The sequence below is a fragment of the Ambystoma mexicanum genome, chromosome 6p (assembly GCF_040938575.1).
Source record: "Ambystoma mexicanum isolate Mex_15411 chromosome 6p, UKY_AmexF1_1, whole genome shotgun sequence".
Taxonomy (NCBI): Eukaryota; Metazoa; Chordata; class Amphibia; order Caudata; family Ambystomatidae; genus Ambystoma; species Ambystoma mexicanum.
Genome location: NC_090935.1, coordinates 767,288,066 through 767,314,654, shown reverse-complemented (window position 1 = coordinate 767,314,654; position 26,589 = coordinate 767,288,066). Strand labels below are relative to the sequence as shown.

The 26,589-nt window shown below is 47.1% G+C and overlaps 1 protein-coding gene across 1 annotated transcript in view; it reads right to left on the bottom strand.

The window, feature by feature from the left end:
* Positions 1-26,589, bottom strand: part of SLF1 (SMC5-SMC6 complex localization factor 1) — a 1,342,282-nt gene that overhangs the window by 880,299 nt on the left and 435,394 nt on the right. Inside the window, exon 7 of the mRNA XM_069627641.1 lies at positions 5,736-5,792. Within this exon, the coding sequence (XP_069483742.1) occupies positions 5,736-5,792 (57 nt within the window). The remainder of the gene's footprint in view (positions 1-5,735; positions 5,793-26,589) is intronic.

The window sequence follows — 26,589 nt, the reverse complement described above, 5'->3', positions numbered from 1 at the left end:
CTGCAGCCTTATTCTAAGGCAAGGTAGTGCTTAACAGTGTGTTACATTTTTCAGACCTGAATTTTGATAACTGCTATTGATTAAAATATTACTTTCTTTTTACCTTCACTAGTGTAATGAAGTAAGTTCCATGAGGCTCCAGCTACTTTCCCATGCAAGATTTATTGTACTCTTCTTATAGTCCCTACTAATTCAGTAACATAGGAGCAGGACCTACTGGTGCCCACTGCACAGGCTGCATCCTTCCAAATGACAATCCAGGAATGCCTTGGGTGGGCCACGTGGGTCATTACATTCTACGTATTCCACACATACACCTTTCATGACATCACTCATTCGCTCATGCAAGATACAACACTTCTCCATTGTTACCACACTTTGAACAAGGACACAACACAACATAATCATTCACCACACAATGCCATATATGCACGTTGGCAAACATCTACAATCCATTCATCTGGCAACACAATAAACGTTCTGCTTTTCAATCCATACATCCAACACAACAAAAATGTGTTGCTATCCAATCCATAATCGGCACCACCAACCGACTTCAACGAATGTATTTATTTATTGGTCATTTATGTAGCATTTATATATTTGACAAACATTTCAAAGCACTCCAACGTATGGAGGTTGAGAGGAAGATTAACATTCTTAATACGCTATGATATATTCAGAATGGGCAAGTGCTATGCGTTTAGTGGTACAACATAGGACGGGAGGAAGACAAACTGTTTCACATATGACAAAAAATATTGCACGTACCCGACGGTCGTTACAATAAGGCAAAAGCTATACATGAAGAAGGGAGAGGGCCGGGGGAGTAGGGTAAGACGAACAGAGCAAAATAAGTGCAAAGGACACATAGAATGAGAGGAAGCAGGGTTTTAGGGGGTAGAACGAGGCACACTATGCACAACCAATCAAAGTGGTTGCTGGTGTTAAAAAACGCCTACATCGATTATTATGCAAGGCAAACTAAACTCATGAACCAAAGTGGCAATAGATGGAAAAACCGCCTAAATTAGATTTTTATGCAAGGCATACTAAACACATGAACCAAAAGTGGCAGTAGATGGAAAGTCACGGGTAACGGAATTAGTAGAGCTGCCTACTCACAAGTGTGACTGCATGTGTGCTTTGAGTTTTTTTGTTGGGCCACGCCACAAGTCCAGGTGACTTCAACAGGGTGTGCAGTGTTAGAGGTCAAGAAATGGGGGGCCAACCAGACCAGCCATGCCCAGACAGCCACAGACAGGAGCCTCGGAGTGAGGCCTTGGAGGGGGGGGACGGTGTTCGCCTGCCGGCTTCAGAATTGGCCAGTGTGATGTAGACACTGGTCAATCAGAGTGCAGCATTAGGCTGCTTCAAGGTAGGGCTGCAGAGGGCAATCATCGGGCGGCCATGTTGAAAAGATGAGGCAAACAAAAGAATGGCCTGTCATGGTGGAAGCAATGCCCCTGAGCAAACATCCACTGATTGCAAGATGGGGGAGGATCAGGGTACAATAGGTCAATGAGCACTGCTTTTTAAAAACAGACAAAAAAGCCCTGCTAGCATTGCGCTCCAGCAAGGCCTACCTGATGTAAAATGAAGGTTGCTGCTCCCTGAAGAAAGCAGAGCCTTGTGTAGATGGGAGAGGCTCTGGGGGTCAAGATGATTCGGCGTCAACATCTGTGCAAGTTCGAGGAGGAAGTGAGGTATACTTTCAAGTCTTGTTTACACTCCACAAAGTCACTAGACAGACAAACAAACATAGGTACTTGCACCTCAGCATTCCAAACGTGTTCAAGACAAACTCGGTTTGCATCCTAAAATGTACTGTTGCAAAGAGGACCCTAACTACGCACATCCCACATCACCAATTTCTTCAAAAACGCAATGTGGTCTCTACTATATATGGTTAACAGACATGACAAAAGCATAAATTCCAGAACATTGGTTAGATGCCTGAATCGCAACCCAGTATTCTGATCACCAAAAGGAACCAGAGTTCCAATTCACAGCATCTGCCTTTTTGTCCTAACATTTAGCACGTTACCATTTCACATACATCGATCTAATCAGTCCTCATCACATATCGCACTTCCTCTGTTCCTGGCGCATCCCGTAGCCAGCGGCAACCTTATCTGGTTTTGCCCCATATCCTGACCAATTCAAGGAAACTTCTCAGCCTATCAAGATCCCTTTCGGAAATATCTTGCATATTATGATCCCTTTCACCAGCCTTAACTGTGCATCAGGCCGCAAACATGGCGATGTAAAAGGATTCCTTACTCTAACCCGCTACCAGAGCACTGTTGACGTTATCAGTAAACCCAAGCCCTTGCGCGGCCCAGAACTCCATGTCGCTTCACCGACTCTCTGCGGCACCTCCTAAAGACCATCATACACTCCGATTATGACCGCACAACGCTGGTCGTCTGTAAGTCACTGCTTACTGGAGGTCCTCTTCAGTTCCTGCTGTTCGCATCAGTTTGCATCATTTATAACATCCATACCCTACAGTTAATCCGCACATGGTACTCACGTCAGTTAGCTCACTAGTGCAGAGTTCCAACTTTGCCCGTTTAGGTATCTAACATCTTTACTGTCCATTTTTACTTTGCCCACTACAATCCTGTAAGCAACTCTGGATACACCAGTATCCTCCGTTCCTCTCCTTTCCTTGCACTGTCTGTCGTCCTGCATGCCTTCCTAGGTAGTGGGACCTTTTCTGGGGGCAGTGGGTCTTCTGCTGGAGGCACCCCCACAGCAGCTCACTTTGTTTCTATATGTTTTTCTTCCAGCCCAATTGAATCTGTATCTCATCCTTGTCGCCAATGTTATGAAGTAGCTTCCATGCGGCTCCAAGTAAGTTTCCATGTAAGAAGATTTATTGTACTCTTATTATAGTCCCCATCAATTCAGTTACATAGCAGGTGGACCCAGTAGGGCCCACCGTGCAGGCTATATCTTTCCAACTGACAATCCAGGAATGCCTTGAGGGGTGGGGGGCTCTGGGTCATTACATTCTACACATTCCACACCCACCTTTCATGACATCACTCATCCTGACATGAAAGAACTTGCTATAATACATTACAGTTTGTATCTGAGTTTTTAACGCAGTATCTGATATGACTGTTTTAAAAGCAAAGTGTTGTCACCCCTGTGTGAATGGTATAAACGTCAATGTATTTGATTGAGCAGTACTACCCATCTGCTAGTTTCACTGCATAGTTTGTGTTAAGGCCTAATAACTAGAGTAGTTCTATAATTCCAGTCTGATCAGATTTGAGTGCTCTCTGTGTGTCCACTAGACCAGCCCCATAGCCCCTTAAGTCTAAGCCTTACTTCTGCTCAGCTACTCTACCTAGGATTGGGCTTGATTAGACATAGTGACAATGGCATCCAAGGCTCGAGTTGATTTTAAAGTGAGAGCATTTTAATCCATGTTTTTTAAAAATTGGGAACAAAATCATTTTAGGAAGGTAAAAAAAGGTAAGTCCCATTCTCAAAGGGTGTGCTTTTTAGGTGAGTAAAAATGTATTTCAACTCTTTAAACAGATTAATGTAATCTACACTTCTTTGTATTCAGCAATTCCTACAATTTAAAAGGTGCATTTTTACAGTGAAGAGCCTCTTGAGATCAAGCAGTACTAATATTAGAGATCCCTTCTAACATCCAGTGTAGGTCTATGCTAAATTCAACCGAAGGCTAGAGCTGCTCTAAATGGGATGACGGCATATGATCCGGACTCAGTCTCCAAGAATCCAAAGAGCATGGAGCTTCCTCTCTACAACAGGAGCAAGTAGTCCTAGTTAACGAACAGTTAAACAGAGCAAACCTATCAACCTAGATAAGATAAGTCAAAGAAATACAATCGGGAGATGTGACCAAGCTAGTGAATTAGGCCTGGTATTCCCAGATTGAAGTTAACCACTCTGACCCTCGAAGCCAACCTCCTCTGGCATCTTAGAAACACCAAAACCCAAGTCTAGCAAATATATTGCCAGAAAGAGCCAGACCTGGATGCACTTCATAACCTCTGGTACCTTTTTTCTTTTAGAAATAAAGCATATATCTGTGCCAAGCTAGGCCCAGACCGCATACAGAGGCACTGGCACTACTGACGTAGCTTGTACAGGTGGCAGTGATGCAGCCAAAGGTGCCAAAAGGTTGTGTCTGGGAACAACAGAACACTGTACACAAGACAAATTAGGCTCAACTTATTTTCACACAAGAGGGTTAACCTAAACCCAAGTGGGATAGAACTCCCTCAGAGGGCTGGATGGAGGGGAGAAAGAACTAGTACAATGATTTATGTGGGCATAACATAAATCCATTCCAATTTCCTAATCCACAATTACACAGTTCATGGATGCAACTCCCTGCTGGCCATCATCGGGGTCACACAGTGTTTATAGCTCCCCCCAAATGCTTTAGTTTTTGTCACATTGCTCACATTTTCAAATCTCCTCCTTGGGGTGTTCTTTAGTTGTAGACTCAACAAATGCCTAACAGCAAGTACTACTGATTTAATCTTCAGAGAGACCCAAACAGACTACAAGCAGGAACGTCCCACCCTCTTCACACTGATATTTGAATGGATTTCTCTGCGTGACTTGGTTTGTGCAGCCAATGAGCTACCCTGTCTCTTCTTTCTCCTGCTTGTGGTACACTCTGGAAGCTTTGCATGAGCAGGATCATAGACCGCTCCCCCAAGATGCAGTTTGTTCCCAATGCACACTGGTTTGCGAGCCACCTTTCTGCTGTCTGGTTCAGTGTCAAAGATGTAAGGTTGCCTGCAATTATAGTCTGCACACTGCTGATGAACCCAATTGCATTTGTATTTATTAAATTTTGATATAGCGCTTTACGCCAAACCGCTTTACAAGAGGACCAAAAGAATACAATAAGCATTGTAGAACAACATGTGAATCAAGTAACAGAGAGCAGTACATGTAACAGTTTACAAAAGTTTACTTGAATGCAGAGGTGTAACAGGAGTGATGTAAGACTGTAGTGGGAGAGGCAACAAGAAGGAGTTAGGATGGGTGGTAGGATCAAGAGAGAGAGGTAGTAGAATATGTCAGGGTGGGGAATTGGAGGAAATGTGATTTTTAGGAATTGCATATCCTAACCTTACCTACTGCTTTCATTGGTGGCAACCATACACAAACTAAGGAGGGCAAAGAATCTCTGGGGCATCCAACCCCATACCGCCTCGAGGTGTCACATCACATTGCATTTGGCTAACCCATGAAACTCCTTTCCTCCCTCACCCCCATGCCTGTCCATCAAAGGTGACTTTGTCAAAGATGCCCAAAGTCCTCAGAGAGAACATTTGTAAAGGCGATGCAAAGTGTCCTTAACCTTGTGATTCCACACAAGCAAAGGGCTTGAATTTTGGAAAATGGACCTGGAGGTTTGCAAAAAGAGTGGGGCACCATAGTTGGGACTGAGGTAGCTACCCCTGCTTGTGGAGCACCATGAACACCTGGACCACCGTCTCAATGATGTTCTTACGACAAGCCCCACCGCCCCCACCCCACTGAAATGTTAGTAAGAACTGAAAATAGACTTACGTTATTACTGTGAACCTAAAGGGTAGAAGTTGTAAGAAGAAACCAGTATATGATGTCATCTACACAATCAATTTTGTAGAAACCACAAATGCTATTTTCTGAACCCTCTTGTGGAAAAATTAAAACACAGGTATGTTGGAAATAAATGAGTAACTTACCTCAGGAAAGATTTCTTCATGCATAATGTATAATCCCACATGCTTGTGGTGAATAGCCTAGGAAAATTAATAATGAAACCAAATCAAATAATGTCTAGGCTGCAAACAACTTGCATCAAGGTGAAACTTGCATATTGAATGGAACTGCAATCATTACACAAAATGTACAATATTACATTTCCATTCAAATATTATAAGATGCATGACTGCAAACAATTCTGCTAAATTAGAACTGGCCCACAGCACATTGATCAACATGCAATGTTTTCCAAACAGATGCAATGTATAGGTTTACAAAGCATACATATTCTAAGGGTATTTAGGGAGAACCTCCACCAAAGAATCATTTGTGAAATTGGACCTACACAAGTGCTTTTAAAGCACTCATTCATATGTGCATTAGCAAGTACGACCCACAATACTTCCCAGCACAGATTGTGAATAACCTCATACTGGATTAGGAAAACTATCTGCAGACAATAGATTGGTAATATTGACCAGCACAGCTCACCAATATGGATCATTTTCAGCATTCACAATGATGATGACGCAGGGTTTGTCATAATTACCTCTGCCTGGGTTAATAATAATAACCTCAGGCAGGTTTAGGAATGATGACCACAGGGCAAGATTAGCAATAAGGGCCATCAGGCAAATGCGGCAGATAAGGTGTTACCCATATTAACTATTTTGCATGAAAGTTACAACAATGACAGAAAGCAGGAGATTGACAAGGGTTATCACAGGTAGTCATTGCACTAATGATGATGAAGGTACATAATTACCCAAGATGACATTGGCATGGGTTAATTACCTCCTTGTAGGATATTACTCATCAGATGTGTCTGGCCCTAGTGCTCAGACATTCTCTATACAGCTCACTATCTAGGTCTCATAACTAATATAGCCTAACCTAGTCTTAATAGCCCTGCGCAGGCAAAAACCCAGTCTTTATATACCCGTACTAGCCCCACAGTCACATCCTGCATTCACTCATTTGGCCATCCATGTTACAAGATGCCTGCAAAGTTGGTGGGTGGTGGATTATAATTCTACATATATAGTGCAGAATACACTTTGGATTAGTTAAGCAACACACCATGATGGCGGTGGCATTACCAGGCCAGGTAATGCTTTGTGCCAGTTAGAAGCCAGAGCGACCACTGCTGCATCAGGGATGCGCCGGGAACACTAGTGCTCCCGGTGCCAGCAAGGGAAAAGGAAGTGCCAGGTTAGTGGGGCGGGAGAGCAAAATATGTGGAAAAGGGTGTTGGGTGAAGGGCGCTGGCGCACTTATCTTGGACCCAGCGGAGGGAGATGGCAGTCTGCAGCTCTGAGGAGGCTCGACGCTGGGGTTTCACCATGTGGTAAATTAGCCGTTCTGAGCATCCCGTTGCCTGGGAGGCTGTCACACTCCCCTCGCCGGGTACTTATATACAATAAAGGCATTTGTACAGAATATGAATTGGAGGAAACGCACAGTAACCCAAAGAGGAGGCTATCCTAAAGCCCAACAAATAAGGGCCAAGAAAATACTCCTTAAGCCAGATCATTTGATTAATCCTAGCTTCTGCAGAGATTTTATTTTCCTGTGTTTCAATTCTCTCCCCCGACCCCCTCCAAATGTGTAAGAGCAAAGAAAGAAATGAAAATCCAACATGATGTGCTACATTAAATGGATAAGCCTTGGCAGGAGAGATCAAGGCAGGAAGTTTCTAGAGCAGAATTACATTTCTGGGGCTATGACCACCGTTGTTGGTCCCTTAAATGTTTTGCTGGATTACATGTTTTATCAAATTACTTTTCTTGGTTAAAGGGACTTCTACTCAAGTCCCCTGTCACAGCAACCTTTTTTTCTGATATGCTGCTGTTAGTAGCCCATATGGCTACCAGGGCAGAGGTGCTTTTCAAATCATCCTATTTTGGTCCAAAGGTGACTGACTTAAGCTTTGTTGGGGGAGTAGGCTTTTGGCAACTGTGATTTAGTTTGGGCAACACCATACAGGTAGTCAATTTTACAGCACTTCGTGCCCAATGCACCTATATTATAGAAATGTGTTTAATGCATTTCCGTTTTTAAGTCCTACACCAACTATTTTGTTTTGTGGACTTACTTTGTTTGACTTGACCATAAGGCAGGTTTAAAATGGTAATTGTGCGGAGGAGATCTCACCCTGAGCGTTCGCTAAACTCTCGGTTGAGGTTTAAAGTCTCTCAGACTTGCCAATCTACATCCTGTGTGGGAGTGCCTTTATGCTTGGCAGTATTCAGAGCAGGCTGCCAATACCTTTGTGTACTGCCTGAAATGTTAATGGCAGGCTAGTTTTGCTAGCCCCTGGATAAAAGAGGATACCTGTAGGATGTCCCCGAGCATTTTCAGATTCCAAAAAAGGAAGACCGCTGGCGATGGGCTACTCTTAAAAGTCATGATATAGCCATACTCTATGCTTGGTCCTTTGCCCTGGCATCCCTTACGCCCCAGGCTGCAGCTATCCCTTGCGGGGCTCTTCCTCTGCTTCTTTCAGTCTGCCTCGCAGACTGGATAAGCTGTCCTTGCTAGCTGTCCTTGCTGAATCCATCCTTGCGTGTAAAATGGCATTACTGGAACCAATCTTCTGGCCCAAGTGGCTAGAGTTATGGCGTCCTCGGGCCTGGAAAAGAGTGGCTTGCCATTGCTCTACCTCAGCTCTGTTGTGGGGCATCTTGGGTTGCCTCCTATTGCCTTCATCATGGGACTGTTTTCTTGCTTTCTGGCTGTACCCTCGATCTCCCCTGCACTGACCTGAAACTCTTGCAGAGTGCTCCTACCGATGAGTTCTTCACTGTGTGAGTCGTCTATCCAGTTATTTTTCTCGTTAGTCTTAATTTGTCTGATTGCTTGCTGTGTTGTGGGTTAAAGTCACACTGAATAGGGCAGGGGATGGGGGGAAACCGCAGCTAGCTTGAATGAGACCGGACACCCAACCTCATCTGCGCAACTGCCATTCCTCTGCCAAATTCGAATCACCCAGCACTATGTGTGCATGCCCACAGGACCATAGACACTGATGCTGTGGTTGATTCCGTTCTAAGGAGTTTTCTGGGTCCAGGAGCAGTGGGGGTAGGGAGCCCCCATCGAGCTACCTGTGCAGCTAGTTTCTCTGGGCATGCTGGTTCTTGAACTTTGGGCTGGGACCCCTCTTTGGGGGCCCCTTTGGCTCCCCAGTTGGCTGGCTGCCACTGTGGGCTTAAACACAAGCTTACCTCACTTTTCCCCATAGACACAACAGCGTATTGGGTTTGTCACATTTTGTTTATATGGGCAAAACCTTTGGAAACTTAAGTGACTTTAAAAGATGCCCATCTGAAGGCAGACATTTTTCCATGGTCCTGCATGAGTTTCTAGCACAGAAAATAAGGTTTGTCTGTACCAGTGAGTTAGTATGCCTGTTTGTTTCATAAAATCACTGTAGTTCACTCTTTTCCCAGGATAATATTGGTGTTACAATTACCACTTGCTGTTACATTGTTTTGAAAATATTTTTATGGGTGAACAGTACTGAGTGAACAGGACTGCATTTCTGATTGGACCGACTGTTTGAGGGCCCTCTGGGCCTAATTTCCTAGCGTTTAAAGCTTTTCCTCTCTCACGTCTAGGAGCCACGGAGGCCTTGTACTCCCATGCTGTTGTAGTCGGCTTCATTGTGTGATGTCAAATCAATCCTTAACCCATTATTGCCTTCTGTTATATAGCTCTACGTTTGTTAGTATATTTTAAGTACTTATTGGACAGTGTCTTATTCTAATGCAATGCTAAATAAAATGTTATGATATATTACTCACTGTAATCGTATTCCTGATGATTGTCTTTGCTTAGATTCACATGCTGTGCATGTAGTCCGACATCTAGTGGTAATCGCAGAGTATTGCATCTTTTTTTCAAAGATTAAAAAGGGACGTCAACATGGCCCTGAATGTAACACTATCCCTAACATGACGTGTAGTGTACCCAAAATACCTGACGCATCGAGGCCCCACCGGTTGTTTTTTTTCTGCTGTGAGGGAGCCTTGCAGAATGCATGAATAGAGAAGAGAGAAGGTGCAAGATGTCTATGTTCCTTCTACTTCAAGGTGGGAGGAAGGGTGGACTCATGCGAATCTAAGCAGATACAATCATCAGAAATACGATTACTGTGAGTAATGTATGTCTTCTAATGCTTGTGAATATGCTTATAATCACATGCTGTGCATAGACTAGCGAGCAGTACCCGGAGATGGTGGTGGGATGTGTGAAAGAACAGTAGTCTCAGCGCTGCTTGTACCACCTGGGAATCAGACTTAGAGTGTGTGTCTATGCAGTACTGTTGGGTGAAAGTGTGAACAGAACTGGTTTCTGCTTTGCAAATGGAATCTAGAGGAACAATTGCAATGAATGCTGTGGTAGCCCCTGTGCCTCATGTAGAGTGAGCTATGGGCATAAAAAGGGTAGATTTCTCTTGGCAAGAGTGTAACACAGTGTGATGCAATTTACAATCCACTTGGAAATAGCTGATTTAGAGAATGTGTCACCCTCTCTACCAGCTGCCACGTTAGTGGGGTTTTGGAAAAAAGTGGGACGTATAAGGAAAGGCTTGGTATTATCAATGCAGACCGACACAAATGAGACATAGTTCAAGGGTGTTTATTGAATTTTAAAGGGTTGGTTAAACGCATATCTAAACCTAAATCTAAGGATGGGAGCAAACTACAAACATCAAATAATAATAACGCAGTCCTAGAAGTCTGTCAAAATAAAAGAGCCCAAGCTAATACACCTATTGCTCATTCTTACTTCTAAAAAAAGAAATGTGGCACAGTAGTATATGCAAAAAAGAAAAAAGTGTTCAAGAAACAATATGTCAGGACAGTTGTGCTGTTAGCCTCCCTTCCCCACGCTTTCAGCACGGGACAAGGCAGCATGCTCAAGCCTTGTGCACACTCTGTCTTCCTTGTCACTAGGAGTGTGTTCAATGGTTCATCAGCTGGTCTCACACCATTCTGGCAAAGTCATCAAGAAACAAAAAGGATTCTCAAAAGAAACGTCTCTTGTCAAAACAGAGGCTTCCTCCGCCTTGAAACAGACGTTCACTGTACTTGTCAAAACATACAGTATTACTTTCTTTCCCAGTGACTGCTGATACTTGTGTAGTTCCTTTTGTTACTCGCACAGTTCAATATCTCAGTTTCAGGACCTTCTGTGCCAAATACTTTTGCCATTCAAAGTCTCTTACTGCAGAGGGTCTGATGGAACAAACAAAACACAAAAGTTCCTTTCTGTCATCAAGATTCTCACATTCATAAGTTCACGATTGGTCGCCCTCCTTTGGGTTCGATCCACGGGTCCCCCTCGTCTGGGCTCAGACCCCTTTTCTACTATGCTCACAATTCACAATTTGGTCTCCCTCATCCGGGCTCCGACCATGGATCCCCTCTTCCGGGATCAGATCCCTTTTGAGACCAGAATCCAAGACTTTCGACTGTGCACTGGATTTTGCTTGTCCCGTCGCAGGACCACTTCGATTTACAATTCTTTACAACTCTTTAACTTTTGGTACTTCTCAGCTGGATACCTTGCAGAGACCTTTGATTGGGCACACACGCGGCACACGACCCCTCTCAGTCTCACAGCTTTTATCTTTTGGACTACAAGTCCCAGAAGGCATATTCGAGGTCTTGCTCCCACTTTGCCAGTTAAAGGCACTTTTGGGTTTTACACAAAGTTCTAGACACAACAGGTTATCCCGCCTTAACTTTCCTCGAGTAACAGGGTCTCCATCTTTTACCCCCAGTGATGAGGTGTTAGCGGGTCCTCAATGGGGATTCACTTGAGGTCAGGGTCCCAGTACCTGCCCCTCAACTACCTGGGTTTCTGGAACTCACCCACAAAACCAGCACTGATTACAACACTACCAGAAAAGTGTCGCTGGAGTTTTGGTTCCCTGGGCCACAGCTCCTCGCCACACGGTAGCCCCCTGTGTACTCACAGGCATCAGTGTCTTGGCAGTCCGTCCCCCCTTCTGGCTCCCCACGGTTCTCCCAGCTGCTGACTTCTCCTTCTGGTCTTCACGGTTCCTTCAGCATCCTCTGCTCCCTCAGAGCGTGCCTGGGTGGCTGACCTTTTATACTCTTTGAAAGGGTTGATTGGAGTCGAGTGTGAGTAGTCCCTCCCTGCCTGACTCTGTGTGAGCTCATTATCGAGACAACATGAAACTGCCCAGAGGAATCTATTACCCATTGATTCATTCCTATGGGTAATCCTCAGGACTCCCATCTGCCTCTTCTTTGTCCCAGTAGTTGGACTTCTAGAATGGAAGTAGGGATTGTGGGAGATGTAGTTTTTCTGAGGGATCATACAAAAACAATATTGGTTTTTGTTAGGATTAAGGAACAAGTTACTTACCTGTAACTGTTGTTCTCCAGCATGGGTCTGGCATGGATTCACATGCTCATGAATATTCCCCGTCGTCAGGCTGGGAATCCTCGGTAAAGAAAAAATCAGTATCAGTTTCGTTTCTGATCTGTCTTTCGTAGTAGTAACCAATCACTGATCTCTGCGTCATACTGACCACAGCCAATGACTGCCCTCTACCTAAGCCCCGCCTCTGGCAGCCATCCTCAGATTTGGTAGCACGTGAAGTGGCAGTCTGATCAAGTGAAGAGCCGCAGAGGGGTAGGCGGGAGGGTTCGCATGTGAATCCATGCCAGACCCATGCTGGAGAACAACAGTTACAGGTAAGTAACTTGTTCCTTCTCCAGCATGGGGTCTGGCATGGATTCACATGCTCATGAATAAAGAATACATAGCAGTACACACATGCACAACCAGGGGAGGTGGCAAAGGCTCAACATTAAGCATTACATCAAACTCAACATTAAGCAATTCTTACCTCCTCACCAGGCTCACCTTAGGCGAACAGGTTGCGCAGCACTGCTTGGCCGACCCTGGACTCCTCCCTGGAATCCCGATCGACGCAGTAGAATTTCGTGAAGGTGTGCGTCGACCTCCACGTAGCAGCCCTGCAGATGTCCAGCAAGGGCACACCAGATAGGAACGCCGTGGTAGCTGCGATCGCTCTGGTGGAATGGGCTCTCGGACGGCCAGGCAGCGGTCGGTTTGCCAACCGATGACAGTACATGATACAGCCGGAGAGGCATCTGGAAATGGAAGCCTTTGAGAGAGCCTTCCCCTGATTGACAGGTCCAAAGTTCACAAAGAGTTGTGACGTCTTCCGAAAACACTTCGTGCGGTCCACGTAGAACTTCAGCGCTGTAGCCACATCCAGCGAGTGCAAAGTCCTTTCAGCCGGCGACGAAGGCGACGGGAAGAAAACAGGCAACACCAAGGGTTTGTTGAGGTGGAAGTCCGACGGCACCTTGGGCATGAAGGAGGGGTGCGTCCTGAGCACTACCCTCATGTCGTGAAAAGTCAAGTACGGGGCCTTGCAGAAAAAGGGCCTGGATCTCTCCCACCCGTCGTGCGGAGTTGATGGCCAGAAGAAACGCTGTTTTCCACGACAAGAACTTCAACGGAGCCGAGTGCAGAGGCTCGAACGGAGGTCCCATGAGCTTGGTCAGCACCACGTTGAGCTCCCACGCCGGGGCCAGAGCCTTCACCGGCGGGAACGATCTGAACAGTCCCTTCATGAACTCTTTCACCAGACGATGAGACCACAAAGACGTCCGCCCCGTGGTTCTGGTGTATCGGGAGATCGCAGCAAGATGAATCTTGATGGACGCGTGCGCCAGTCCAGCTTTGGCCAGCTCCCTGCTGAGTGAGTCGGCGATGGTGTTTTTTATCCCTGCCAGATGAAACGGCACCAGAAACATCCCTTGGGCGACGGCCCAATGCCACAGATCCTGCGCCTCCATGGACAGGGCCGGGGACCTGGTTCCGCCCTGTTTCCTGATGTAGAACATAGTGGTGGTGTTGTCGGTGAAGATCCTCACCACCTTGCCCTTGAGGGACGGAAGAAAGGACCTGAGGGCCCAAAACACTGCATGGAGCTCCAGGACGTTGATATGGAGGGACTTCTCCGTCGGGAGCCAAAGGCCTCTCGCGTGCAGATTTTCGGTGTGCGCTCCCCACCCTTCCAGGGAGGCATCCGTGGTCACTGTCTCCTGGTAGCCGGGGGTCTGGAAGCCCATGCCCGCCGTCAGATGCGCGCGGGTGCCCCACCACCGGATCGCTCGTCGGAAACTCTCGTCGAGTGTGATCCTCTCCTCGAAGCTGCCCGTCGTCTGGATCCAGCGCGCGTCCAGGAACTCCTGCAACGGGCGCATCCGGAGCCTGCACAGGCGGATGAGGTAAATGCAAGAAGACATCATTCCGAGGAGGGACTTGATGGACCTCACTCTGGCCGCGTCCGCAACCAGCATCCGCTGCACCTTGCCCAAGATGGCCCTCGTCCTTTCCTCCGACGGAGAGGCCAGAAGCGACACTGTGTTGAGCTTCGCTCCCAGAAACAGTACGTCTTGCGCGGGCACCAGATGGGACTTGGCGTAGTTTATGGAGAATCCCAGGTCCGTGAGAAGTTGGACGGTCCTTGCCGTGTGCTCCACGGCGAGCTCCTTCGTCTTCGCTCGGATGAGCCAGTCGTCCAGGTAGGGGTAGACGTGGATCCCCTCTCGGCGCAGCTGCGCCGTCACCGGTGTGAGGCACTTGGTGAACACCCTGGGTGCTGACCTCAGTCCTAAGGGAAGGGCTCTGAACTGGTAGTGATGCCCTTGGACCACGAACCTGAGAAACGTTCGGTGTCCCTTTAGGATGGGAATATGGAAGTAGGCATCCTCCAAATCCAACGACTACAGGAAATCGCCCTCCTCCAGCTGACCCAGAACGTGTTGGAGGGTGACCATCCGGAACTTCTGTGCCTTGATGAATTTGTTCAGTCGTCGTAGGTCCAGGATGGGACGCCATCCTCCCGTCTTCTTCTTCACGAGGAAGTATCTTGAGTAAACTCCGGAGCCCCGAAGCCTCTTTGGGACGAGCTCGATGGCGCCCTTCTTGAGCATCGCCTTTACCTCCAAGAGAAGTTGAGGGACGTGATGTTCTTTCCTGGCCACAGGGGAGACGCGCGGGCACCTGTTTAGAAACTCGAGCGCGTGACCCTGAGCTAGGGCGTCCAGCACCCAACGGTCGGTGAAGATGGACTCCCACACGCTGACGAAGCTCGCCAGCCGGCCTCCCACTGGGGTGCTTCGGTGGGGACCCGACCCCACGGCCGGTTCAGTCCTGCTTCGATGAGGCTTTGCAGCCTTGTCCTCCTTGGCGACGACGGCGGGGTCCGCCTGACTTGCCTCGTCCCCTGTAAGCTTCCTGTTCTTCTTCTCGCCTGACGGGCTCTTCCCTTCCAGCCAGTTGGCGAGACGTTGATGGCGGTCCTTCATGGTCCGCTCCGACATATTGCCGCAAAACGCACAGTCCTTCTCCACGTGCGTCTTGTCCTCATGTAGGCAGTAAAGACAAAGGGAGTGTTCGTCCTCCTTAAAGACATTCTGAAGCTGGCATCCAGGGCAGACCCTGAACAGCTTTCCGGGCGTCGAGCTTCCCTTCTCCTGGGCCATGTCCGAGATGGGCCTGAGAAACTTCTGGAGTCCTCCAAAAGCGTGGCTCCACAAAATCTTCACCCTTGAGGGGCGTAGACGAATCCGACACGGGTCCCCCGTTGATCGGATGAAGAAACGGTGGAGCTTGAGGCTCTTTTGACCGAAAAATAGAAGTTTTTTGAGAAAAAACGTGAAAAAATAGCACTAACGCTCGAGAGCAATAGCACGAGGATCCCAACACTTGAACGTGCAGTAAAAATCTGAAGATGACTGCCAGAGGCGGGGCTTAGGTAGAGGGCAGTCATTGGCTGTGGTCAATATGACGCAGAGATCAGTGATTGGTTACTACTACGAAAGACAGATCAGAAACAAAACTGATACTGATTTTTTCTTTACCGAGGATTCCCAGCCTGACGACGGGGAATATTCATGAGCATGTGAATCCATGCCAGACCCCATGCTGGAGAAAAGGGTAAATATATTGTGGTGAGTGAATGGATTTTCTATTGGGTACTTGTGATTGTATAGATGGTTTTAATTTCCCTGGTCGTTTCTCCTTTTTCTTACAGAAATGTGCTGGGGTATGATGGGACTTGGCTGACAATATCCCATGACAACTGAGGGATGTATCGGAACGGGAGGAATACCATATCTCGCCTGAGGGCATATCTCCCATAGACCCCGAGGACCCCCTGCCCAGGTGATCCTCCCTCGCTCGTCCGCCCCAGGGGTGGGATCCAAGAGCGATGGCCCTCCCCGTGGCCACCTGAACAAAAGATCCCGGGCAATAGTCTGGGAGAAACGCCCCAGGTTTCTCACAGCAGTTAGAATGATTGATTCACATGGAACTTCAAGATGAATTTAAGCGCAAAACGAGGGTGTGTGCGCAAAACCACCTTGTCTTTGTGAATAGTGTGAGAAACCTGAAGGTGTCTCACCCGCTAGTCCCCAGAGATCTGTCATCCAGGTGCTAGGACACGGCACCTGGGGGTGGACTAGTGGGGGAAGGATCACCTTGATGGGGGGGGGGGTCTTCAGGGTGTGGAAGTGGGACACCGAAGGGTGAGACGCAGTATCCCCTCTCTTATGACACCTTTCCCCCATACTACCCCGTATGATATTTAGAAGCTCTACCCCCCCACCTTTTCCCGACATGAACACTTTCTTACACCGTGAAAGACAAGAGGCTAACACCAGAGCTGTTTACCTGACATGTCCCAATACAAGGGTCAGGCAGAGTCAGGCAGTTAACAACTACACACACCTTACAGCCCTTTCCCTTCCCTACAGGGATAAAAGGCGGGGCACAGGAGCATACTTTGAGCAAGGCCAATTGCATGAGGAAACAGCTATTCAAGGACGGCAGTTCAAAAAGAGAAGAAAGGCGGACAGACAGTAAAGGACGACATGGATGGAAGTACACTTTCCCTTTCCAACCCAGACCCACGAAGCCTCTGTGATAGGAATTTGTTTTTTTGTCACTGTAAATTTCCTTATGCCTGCAGTGAAGAATTTCCCTTGTGGGTAGGATGTTCAAACGAAATCTAAGAAAATCTTTAGCATTGGGAAATCGCCCCAAGTAACCCCCAGAAAGCCCAGTGGTTTATCATGGAGCGAGTGTTTGGGGGAGGGCGGGATTAGGGTGGGGGGGTGACAATTTCTTAGATCTCATTTCAGCGATTGGAATTATAAGACTGGGAAGGACAGCTGGCCTGTGGTATAAGAGATGTCAACGGTGTACGAGGCCCTCTAGCACTGATTGCCAAGGCGGGGAGACGTGCCTGCTACCGTGGTATCATCCTTGACTTCAGAGACAACAAACACCAAGGAATTCAACACAGCCGGTGAGTCAGAGAGAGCCGATAGTAAGCCAGACTGTGTTGAGCCGAAGGTTACAATTGGCAACATTGTATGTACTCAAGGATCATGTGAACAAAGAACGTGTGTGTTTGAACTTTTGGGAAAGCCCAGTGAAGGGGTAGTTTTTGTTGAAACTACAAGTACCAGAAGGCCCTAGGAGAGGCCGGCGTGAGGTGCCAATGTGGTCCTACAAGGATCACATCAAATCCCTTGTACAATCGAAAGTCTAACCCGTTGTCAAGACGAGAGCTAAGGGAAGTGAGTCCTGCATTTTGATAAATCAAAGTGAACTGTGTAGCTGGCAAACTTGAACCCGGATGAGGGATGCCTGCAAAGTGGGGTGAAGTATAATACACCCGAGAACATTGTGTTGACAAAAGTGAACCCGACCGAGGGATGTCAACAGTGAATGATTGTTTGGAAAGACATCAAGACGGGAGATGCAGTTGCGTCGAGACCAAGATGGCGGCTTTGTGATCGGGCTCCCGAGAGTGGGGCCGACCCGAACAGTAACATCCCTGCTTCACTATACACTTGGCTGTTTCAGCACTGGTGCTGCGTTATAGACACCCCCAGCTACATGTCGGTGCAGGTTCGGGTAAAAACCAAGCCCGGAGTGTGGAGACCGGGCACCTGCTAGCCCGGTGCGTGTGAGATGGCGGGAGCTGTGTGGCTGAGGCACCTTTCTGGTGGTGGGAGTGTGCGGGCTGGCCCCACCCTCCATATCCTTCCTACTCCTTCCCCCAATATATATATATTGCCTGGAACTGCTGGTGGACTGGCCCGGAGGCAGCTGTGGGATTCCCTGCTCTGCCTGCTGCGGAATCCCCCTCTAACCCGAGGAGCGCCCTCTTCAGCCAGTGGACCGGGACCCAGGGCCAACCTGCCAGACACCACTGTGGGGGGCTGGCTGCATATGCTGGATCCTCTTGCACTGCCCTCTGCGTCCATCTGACTGCCGGGCAGACCCGGCGCGACACCGAGACTTCATCAGCCACATCTGGACAGTCAGCAGGGCCCTGCGAGGTGAGTGTGGGCCGCCGGGACAGGCTGTACCCTGCCGGTTTGCTTGGCCATTGGACCGCATCCATCATCCTTGTTCCCATCCCTGACTTGGCCTCCGGGTCTGCGGCCCCTTTGGTCTGGGATCCCCTACGGGTCAATCTCGAGCCTGCGCGTGTGCCCTCTGCATCACCAACTGGAACTGGTGAGAACAGGCCTAGAGCGTTTGGGACCTCTGGGACAGACTTGGCCCGCTACTATGGATATGCAGCAGACTTCGACCAGAACTCCCTGCTAACCTGAACTTTCCCTGGTACTGCCTAACCGACCCTTCGGTTGCTGCAGGCTTCAGGCATGTGCTGGGTGGCCTGGCCTGCGCCTTGAGACCTCAACGTCCATGTCACCAGCACCGGTACGGTGACTCATTCTAGTGCGGTGGCCTAGGATGGGAGTGTGGACTTGGCTTGGCCTGAGTGACTCTGGGCAGCAGATTATTTTCAGTGTTGCTGGTACAGGCGGCATGAGACCCCACGGACAGGCCCTATGCCACAGGGGGCCAGCTCATTGGTCTGCAGAATTTGCTGACCTACCTGCTGGCCGACACTCTTGCTTCTGTGCAAAATGACCAAGGGAAGCTCCAAGAACCAACGCTCCATGAACCAGTGCGTGCAGGTGGCTTGCGAGCAAGGAGACCTGATGGGCTCGAACAGGATACATATCTACCCTGACTTTTCGGTGGCAGTCCAGAAGGAGCAGAGATCCTTTTTACCCGTCAAGAAGCGGCTCCGAGACGGCAATCCGAAATATGCAATGCTATACCCGGCGAAACTGCGTGCGGAATGGAATAGCAATACTTACGTTTTTACAATGCCGGAGGAAGCTATGAAGTTCCTTGACGAAGCCCTGCAAGTGCCCTGACCAGAGTGCACAAGGCGTGTGTCTGCATTTTTTACGGAGGTGCCTGGCCCCTTCTTACACTTGCATGCCCCGCCATTTGTTTGGCCTGACGGACTGTTACATGCTCCTGGCACTATATTGGCGCTCCTGGGAATGCTGCGAGGGCACACTTTTTATTTTCATTCGATTTCAGCCAATCATACATTTGTGACCCCGTTGTGCAACAGTGGGTGGCAACAGCTAGTGGCATTCACTCTTTAACGATTGTGAGCAGCACAGTGTGGCTCAAGCGGAGTGGTAGGACCTCTCGGGAGTATGCCCTTGTGGGCCCAGCAACTGTGAGCGCTGCGCGGGTGTGCAGGATAGCCACAAGTGTCAGTCGCTGCCTGATTGCGCCAGGTTGTTTTGTTCGATGTATGCCATGGCCTCCTCTGGGGATTCAAAGAAGTGGGATCTGCCTGCGTGCTACATACACAGCTTAGCTGGTAAAATCATGGCATAGGGCATAAGTAAATGGGCGCTGATAGTGCACGGCGGGGCCCCTTGCTTAGGTGATGGGGTCAGAGATCTATGAGTCTTCTCCACTAGAAATTCCGGCGAGAACTGCTCATTCAGGGACATTTTGCGAAGTGCCTCCTTCAGGAACACTTCCGTCGGCACATTTACAGACCTCTTGGACATGCCCACCACCCTAATGTTGTTACGCCGTGATCTAGATTTCAAGTCGTCACATTTGGCGCGCACCGTTTTTATACTTTTATGTCCTCAATGTCCTTTCCAAGAGCAGTCGATGTTTCATCAAGGGCGCTCACCCTGGTCTCTGCTCACGTGACCCTTGCATTTACTTGCTGTAGGTTGGTCCTTATGAAACAATATTACTTCCTAGGTCATCAGGTTTGCTGCTGAACTGCTGAAAAACCATCCTGCTGTGCTGAGACATGTATGCGTCCATATTCGGTTCTGCCTGGACCGGATTCGCTGCTGGAGTGTCCTGTTGGCACAGCTCAGATTCCTCTGTGGTGTGCGTATTTGAAAAGGCGTCCATGGGACCCTTTCTGTGGCCTTTCGTGCCGCGTGTCATCTCCACCCCCCCGGTGTATAGTCTGCGAACTAGAATTAATGTGCTGCGTGCAAGTATGTGCCTGTTATTAGTTTATGCCAAGCAGGGGCAGCAAGTGTATGTTGTTTCCCTCCTCTTGACGATGGGACCGTGTTGTGTTGAAATAGTTTACCCTCTGAAAAACACTATCTGAGTGCTGCCGGTTTTCAGGCAACCACGTCGGATTATTGCAGGGCTCCGGCAACAGGGACGGGACGCGATCACACAGCCCGCTCCTTCACCTCAGTATCGGCAGCCCGTGCCGTGACCCACTAAAGGCACACAGTGTCCACAGACAGGCAGCGCAAGCACATACCTTTCATGGAGGCCGGAGCAGCTGTCTCAGCGATGCCGGCAGCACCGACACGCCGGACCACAGAGAGAAAGAGTTTGCGGTGGGAGCACGGATCTCCTCTGCTCTTCAACCCTCACAGCTGCGGTCTGCTGAGCACTGCCAGGGACCTTCCAGACAGGGACTATCGGATTTGGCGCGAAGACCATGCCACAGCCCAAGTGCAGGCCAGCCACACAAGTGCTCGACACGGACGTTCCGCTGCAGTATTTTACTTAAATTTTGGTCAGCTGCTGCGGGAGCATTTAAATACTTTCTGTCCGTATTTTCTGCAATCAGCGGTCTGGATACTCACAAGATATTAGATTAAGGATTTAGTGTGTGCATAGCTCCTCACTCAAGCAGCCATTTTTGTCGGTGTACCACAGCAAGCCCACACACACTTGACTTTGCCTGGTATACTCTCCTGCCAGGACCGCTTTTCAATATTTTAAACACTTGTCATGCATTTGCTTTACAAATGCTTAGCTTCATCTGGTATACTCTGCTGCCAGGACTTGCAAGCAGTTACTGTCTCTTATCCACAAAATTATATTTCCCCAATGGTGACTTATCGACCCTTGTTTAACAAAGTCGGTTTCAATATTTGCATATTTGCCCCTTCTTTCATACACTTGGTCTCTACCCATTTATCAAGACTATTCACATTTACTTTGTAGTTTATGGTTTCAGAGGCCTGTTCGTGGCATAATTCACATATATGTTTATCTCTTCATAGGCTTCCCTTTTCCTTTCTCATGTTCCTTTCATGAAACGGCACACATTTTCAGGCAACCCGGTAACCCATATGGGCTTAGTGGGCGATTCCTGTTTCTCTCGTGTTTCTCCACTTCGGATCATCTCAATCTGCTGGCTCGGTGTGGTCCCGTTGGCCGCTGGGTCTTTGCTGTGTTCTTTACTGTTCACTGCCCGCTGCCCCGTACTCTGAAGAGGTGGGCTTCCTGCTCTTTGGTTCCTCTTTGCGCTGTCTGCATTTGCCTTCACTCTGCTTCCCACAGTGTGCTTTCCCTCAGTATTCAGACCAGTGTCAGCACAGGTCAATGCAGCCCCTGCAGTTACCTCTCCTCATTGTCAGCTGTAGCGGATTTAAACTTCCCGGCATGATTGACTAATTTTTAAAGATTAGACCGCTGTGTTGGTTTACTGGTGTTATCTTCATTGCTCTGTCCCACTTTCTCATCTCAGTTGTTGTTCGGTTGTTTCTTCTAGGACTTTGAGGAAGCTGATGTTGGACCCTATTGGGAGTAATCCTCAATGCTCACTGCTTCTTCCTCGCCTCAGTTAACATACCGTTCCTGGGGTGATAATGGGGAATACTTGAAGAAGACTTGGTATGTGGTTGAGGGAGAGTGTTACAATATACCATCAGGGCATGGGGAATGGAGGGAACATCCCTAAAAGGGAATGTGGGTTATGTGACTTCGTCCAATGATGTTGCGTCATCCCATTGAGGGTCGCCTCCCCCTATGTGGTCCTCCATCAAAGCCACCCCCAGGGTCAGGATCAGGTAGCAGCTGCTGTCCCCTGGCCACATGGGGAGAAGCTACTCCAGGGAAAAGTGTGATGATGTCATCACATTCATCACAAAACCAAGACAAGGGAAACCCGAGAGTCCCATTAAAGAATTAAAGGAACTGATTACCTACATCACAAGGAACTAGACCATTATGGCTGAAAATGCCTTTCCAGGGTAAGGGAGTCATTTTCCTGGAACCCCTTTTTGTTTTGTTGATGCAATCTTAAGTGGTAGGGTCAGCGTAGGGTGGTTTTTTGGACTGACTATTTTTATTTGGGCTACATCACTGACGGCAAACACCATAGTCAGTTTTCAATTAGATAGGGAAAACCTCTTTTTGGTAGGGAGAGATCGGCCTTTTATTTATTATTTCAATAAAATCAAACCTCTTTCTCCACCTCCTTCTGACCTACCATAGTAAGGATTAGATGTTGAACATATATGCATGCAATGCTTGGATTAACATGTACTGATCAGTTAGTAACATTTGTTTTTTCTGATTTCTTTTTTTCCACCTCCCCCTTCCGTGCATTTTTATTTTCATTAATATTTTTATATTTCTCATTTTAATATTGGTTTTGCCTGTGTATTTTATATGCGATTATGATTTTGGTATTTTGAACAGAATTATACTAATGGTCTATTGATTATTGGTTTCTCAAGTGCTTCTGTATATTTTTGTCCTTCTGAATGTGATATTTTTTCCTGTACATATTAGGGAGCACTTACTTGCTAGTATGCCTTGACAAAGACCGGCTGGTCGAAACACATGTTGGCAATCAACATCAATTTAGGGCAACAAATCTAGAATCCAATAGTTTCCAGAATTGCTTTGTAATCAGACACTGATGGTATATGCGCAATAGTACACATTCCTTGGGACTGGAATACTTTCAATTTGCATGGATTAGCAGCAGGCCATTAGTAGTATTTGTACAGAAACAGCTCAACATACTTCAATAATTAGGTTCAAAATATTGGTTGTGGGCAAAGGACTAGCATGGTTTACTGCTGTTCCTTATAGTACCCATTCCATTTCATCTAAATAAAACTCTGCACCAAATCGGCAAAGTGCTCTACATAAGCCAGGATGTTGTCTGCGCATGCAGAGGTTTCGATTTGGAATGTGTGAGTGCCCACACCTAGAATCTGGGAATTTATTCAGATCTGCAGTAAAAGGGCTTCCAAGCACAGTATAAGTAAAAAGTGGGGCAAGGGGACGGCCATGCCCTCTACTTTGGAATAGGTGGGAGTAGGAGGAGTAAACTCTGTTCACAATCACTTCTGCTTTATGGTTTTTATAAACAGTGAAAGCCAAAAGAAATCAATGCCAGATCAAAGTCATGCCATTTCAAAGCAGCTTGAAGAAATGGCCATCCAACCCTATCAAAGGCCTTTGCAGCGTTGACATGCACATGTCATCCACGATGGGCAGCGGTACTGGCAGGTAGGCACCTCGTTGCCCATTATGGACGAGCCACCCCTGATGTTACATCTGCTAAGCATGCTGGGTTAAAGTTTAACTTTGACACATGAACTGTTATCGTCAGAGGGAGAGGTTGCTGGGAATTGTAATCGTACTGTACAGCTGAGAGAGTCTGGCATTCTCCGAGTGTAAAACATAATATTGCTTTTCGGAGGCAGGATGAGACCAGGAATCCCACTCCTTCCAGCCTCTGTGATGCATATCCGGTATCGGTCGTACTTTCCCAGTCCCCAGTGGCTTGGCTCCCTTATAGCAGAGGACAGGGAGTGCTTCAAACTCACCACAATGAGAAAGATGGTTAAAAAACAACCATTCGTCCTCCAAAGAGGCCTAGAAGATTTGGGTTGGGGTGACAATTTTGAACTTGACATTCTAGAGAAACTTATCCATTTGGTGTAAATCTAAAATTGGTCTTGGTCTATTACCAACAAAAAAATCCCTTCAAATTCCTGAGCTTATTCTATGACACTTTTGCCAAGATGTTTTGTAACTGTCACTTGAATTCTCCTACTGTGTGACTGTCACTTTGAATGTTGCCACTGTGTGATTCTGTCATTTTGAACTTAATTTACCACCATGGGACTTTCTTTACTTTGAATTTTGCCACTATGAAAATTCTGTCACTTTGAACTTTGCGTCTGCCAGTTGGTAATATCAAATATTACCACTGAGGGACTTTCTTAAGTTTGTATTTTGCCACTGTGAGATTTCTCACTTTGAATTTTGCCTTGAGCAGTTTTTGCCAAGTTTGCACCTTGCCTTGTTTACATTCTGCCACTGTGATCGTTGTCTAACTTTGACTTGCCACTGTGTGCTCGTTCTTTGAAATGTTCCACGGTGTGGCCCTGCCACTCGGTACGTGGCCACTGTGAGATTTTGCCACTTTATTAAAGCATGCCACCTTTGAACTTTGCCACCCACCCACTCTGAACATCCCACTGTTAATTTTGGCAACTTTGAACATCTTGCTTTGAACTCTACCACTGTGAAGCTGAGGTTCCCACAGCACAAGTCTTTGCCACTGAGCAACTACAGCAGAGAGGATTTCACCACAGTGAACCCGCTACCAATACAAGGCCCTAACAAAGTGGGTGCCAACCATCAGGAAGCTAATGCCCCATTGAGGCACTCCCCACTGCAAGGAAACAGCGCTATGGGGTCTTCTGCCTATGAAATCCAACATAGTGAGGACTTACCACTCAGAGAATCTGCCATTGCAAGACCTCGCCATCACAAGCTTCCAGCACAATGAGGCCTCTGCCACAGGAAACCGCACCAGCGAACAACCCCCGGGGATAAGCAGACAAGTTTGCCCCTTGGATAGTTTTGTTCCTGGAATACAGATGCTCCTGGGATAAGTCTGCTTCTAGGATAGTTTGATCCCTGGGATAGTCTAGCCGCTGGGATAGCAACATTTTCTTGCTGAAACGCCAAACAAGGAACATTGACCAAAGAAAGGTAGGCAACACCCATACAATCTGTACGACTGGACATCAACAACCAGACTACCCACCAGACCTAAACAAACAACCTAACTGGAAAAACATACCCAGAATCAAACAAGAAGTATAGGCTCTAACCAACAAACACTCACTGCAAACATGCATCATATCAGGAAAGACAGGCACATAGGAAATAGCCAAAGTACAACAAACCAAATGGAAGACAACCACCACCCATCTCAAACCACCATACCTGAGAGCCAACCAACACCAATAAACAGCATGCAAATCCCTCCCTACCCCCACTGGAAGAGAGCCCCTTTGATGGAACAACACCAAAATCAAGCATCTGTTTTGTGCATAATCTAAAGGAAACACTAATCAATACCAACTCAAATTACAAACACCACATTGAAACGACAAACAAAATCCATAAAACAAAAAGATGCACTGCAACCTATTCAATGCTATATCAACGTCTTTAGGACAGTTCTGAACTCTTAAGTCCCCTTTAAAGAAATCTGTGCTTCCGCCCACTGATCAGAGAATCGAGATCTCTCATTTTGTAAAGCATATGCCACCCATTCTAAAGCTACAAATTCCCATATTTTCCACAGTCAGTCTTGGAATGTGGGCACCTTAACCCACTTCCAGCTTTGGGCTATAAGCAATAAAGCAGCGATGATCAGAACAACAATGGCCCTTCAAATGGCTTACGACAGAGGTTCTGTCCCATGCACCCATAGACCCAATAAAACATCCATGGGCACTTTTTCCCACAGTCCACTTCATACATGGAGGTAACTGTGCCTCTAACTTCTCCCCAAAAGTTCTGTATTTCGTGACATTTCCACCATGTGTGAAACCATGTACCCCTCTGACCACAGTTCCTCCAACACTCCAATGACGAGTTCGGGAAGATTTTCTGCAACCTGACCCGTGTAAAGTGCCACCTGTACACTAGTCTAGAAACTAGAGATCAGTAAACCTGTATGAGTGCACTTTTCCTCTCACAATCTACCGTACTTAAATTATCAAGCCACACGTGATCCTATAAAATTGGTATTTAATACCAAAACAAGGTGATTTCCTTGATTTGGCCTATGACAACATTTTACATTCAATCTATTCACGTCTAAATTTCCCAGCACAGATAACAATACTGATATGCGATTCACATGTGCCCCAGCCGGCACCTGTTTCGACCTTTTTTTTTTTCTCAAGGCTTAAACTGGGCTCAAAACAAGTTAACAAAATTCCATGATTACATAATCTGGTATAAAGCAAAACACATTGAGTCAAATTAACATACATGACCAAATTATCATTGTCATTTGTGTCATGACATTCAATCAAATTGAACAGAATAGGAGGCTGGCTTCAAGAGGATAAAGAGAAAAATTAAAAACTGAGAATAAAAAAAAAAGAAAAAGGGGCAAGGGAGAGAAATTGTTTCAAGAAAAATATGATATTCCGGCAGTATTTATCTCAAATTGTCATATAGTTAATCCAATGGTATAAATTAGCATCACCATTCTTGTGTCATGTGTACTTTGACCCCATTGGGTTTGTTTGACAGAAAGTTCTACAGCAAAATCCTAGTTAGAGGAGCTGTATATCCACACTCCCAGGTAAG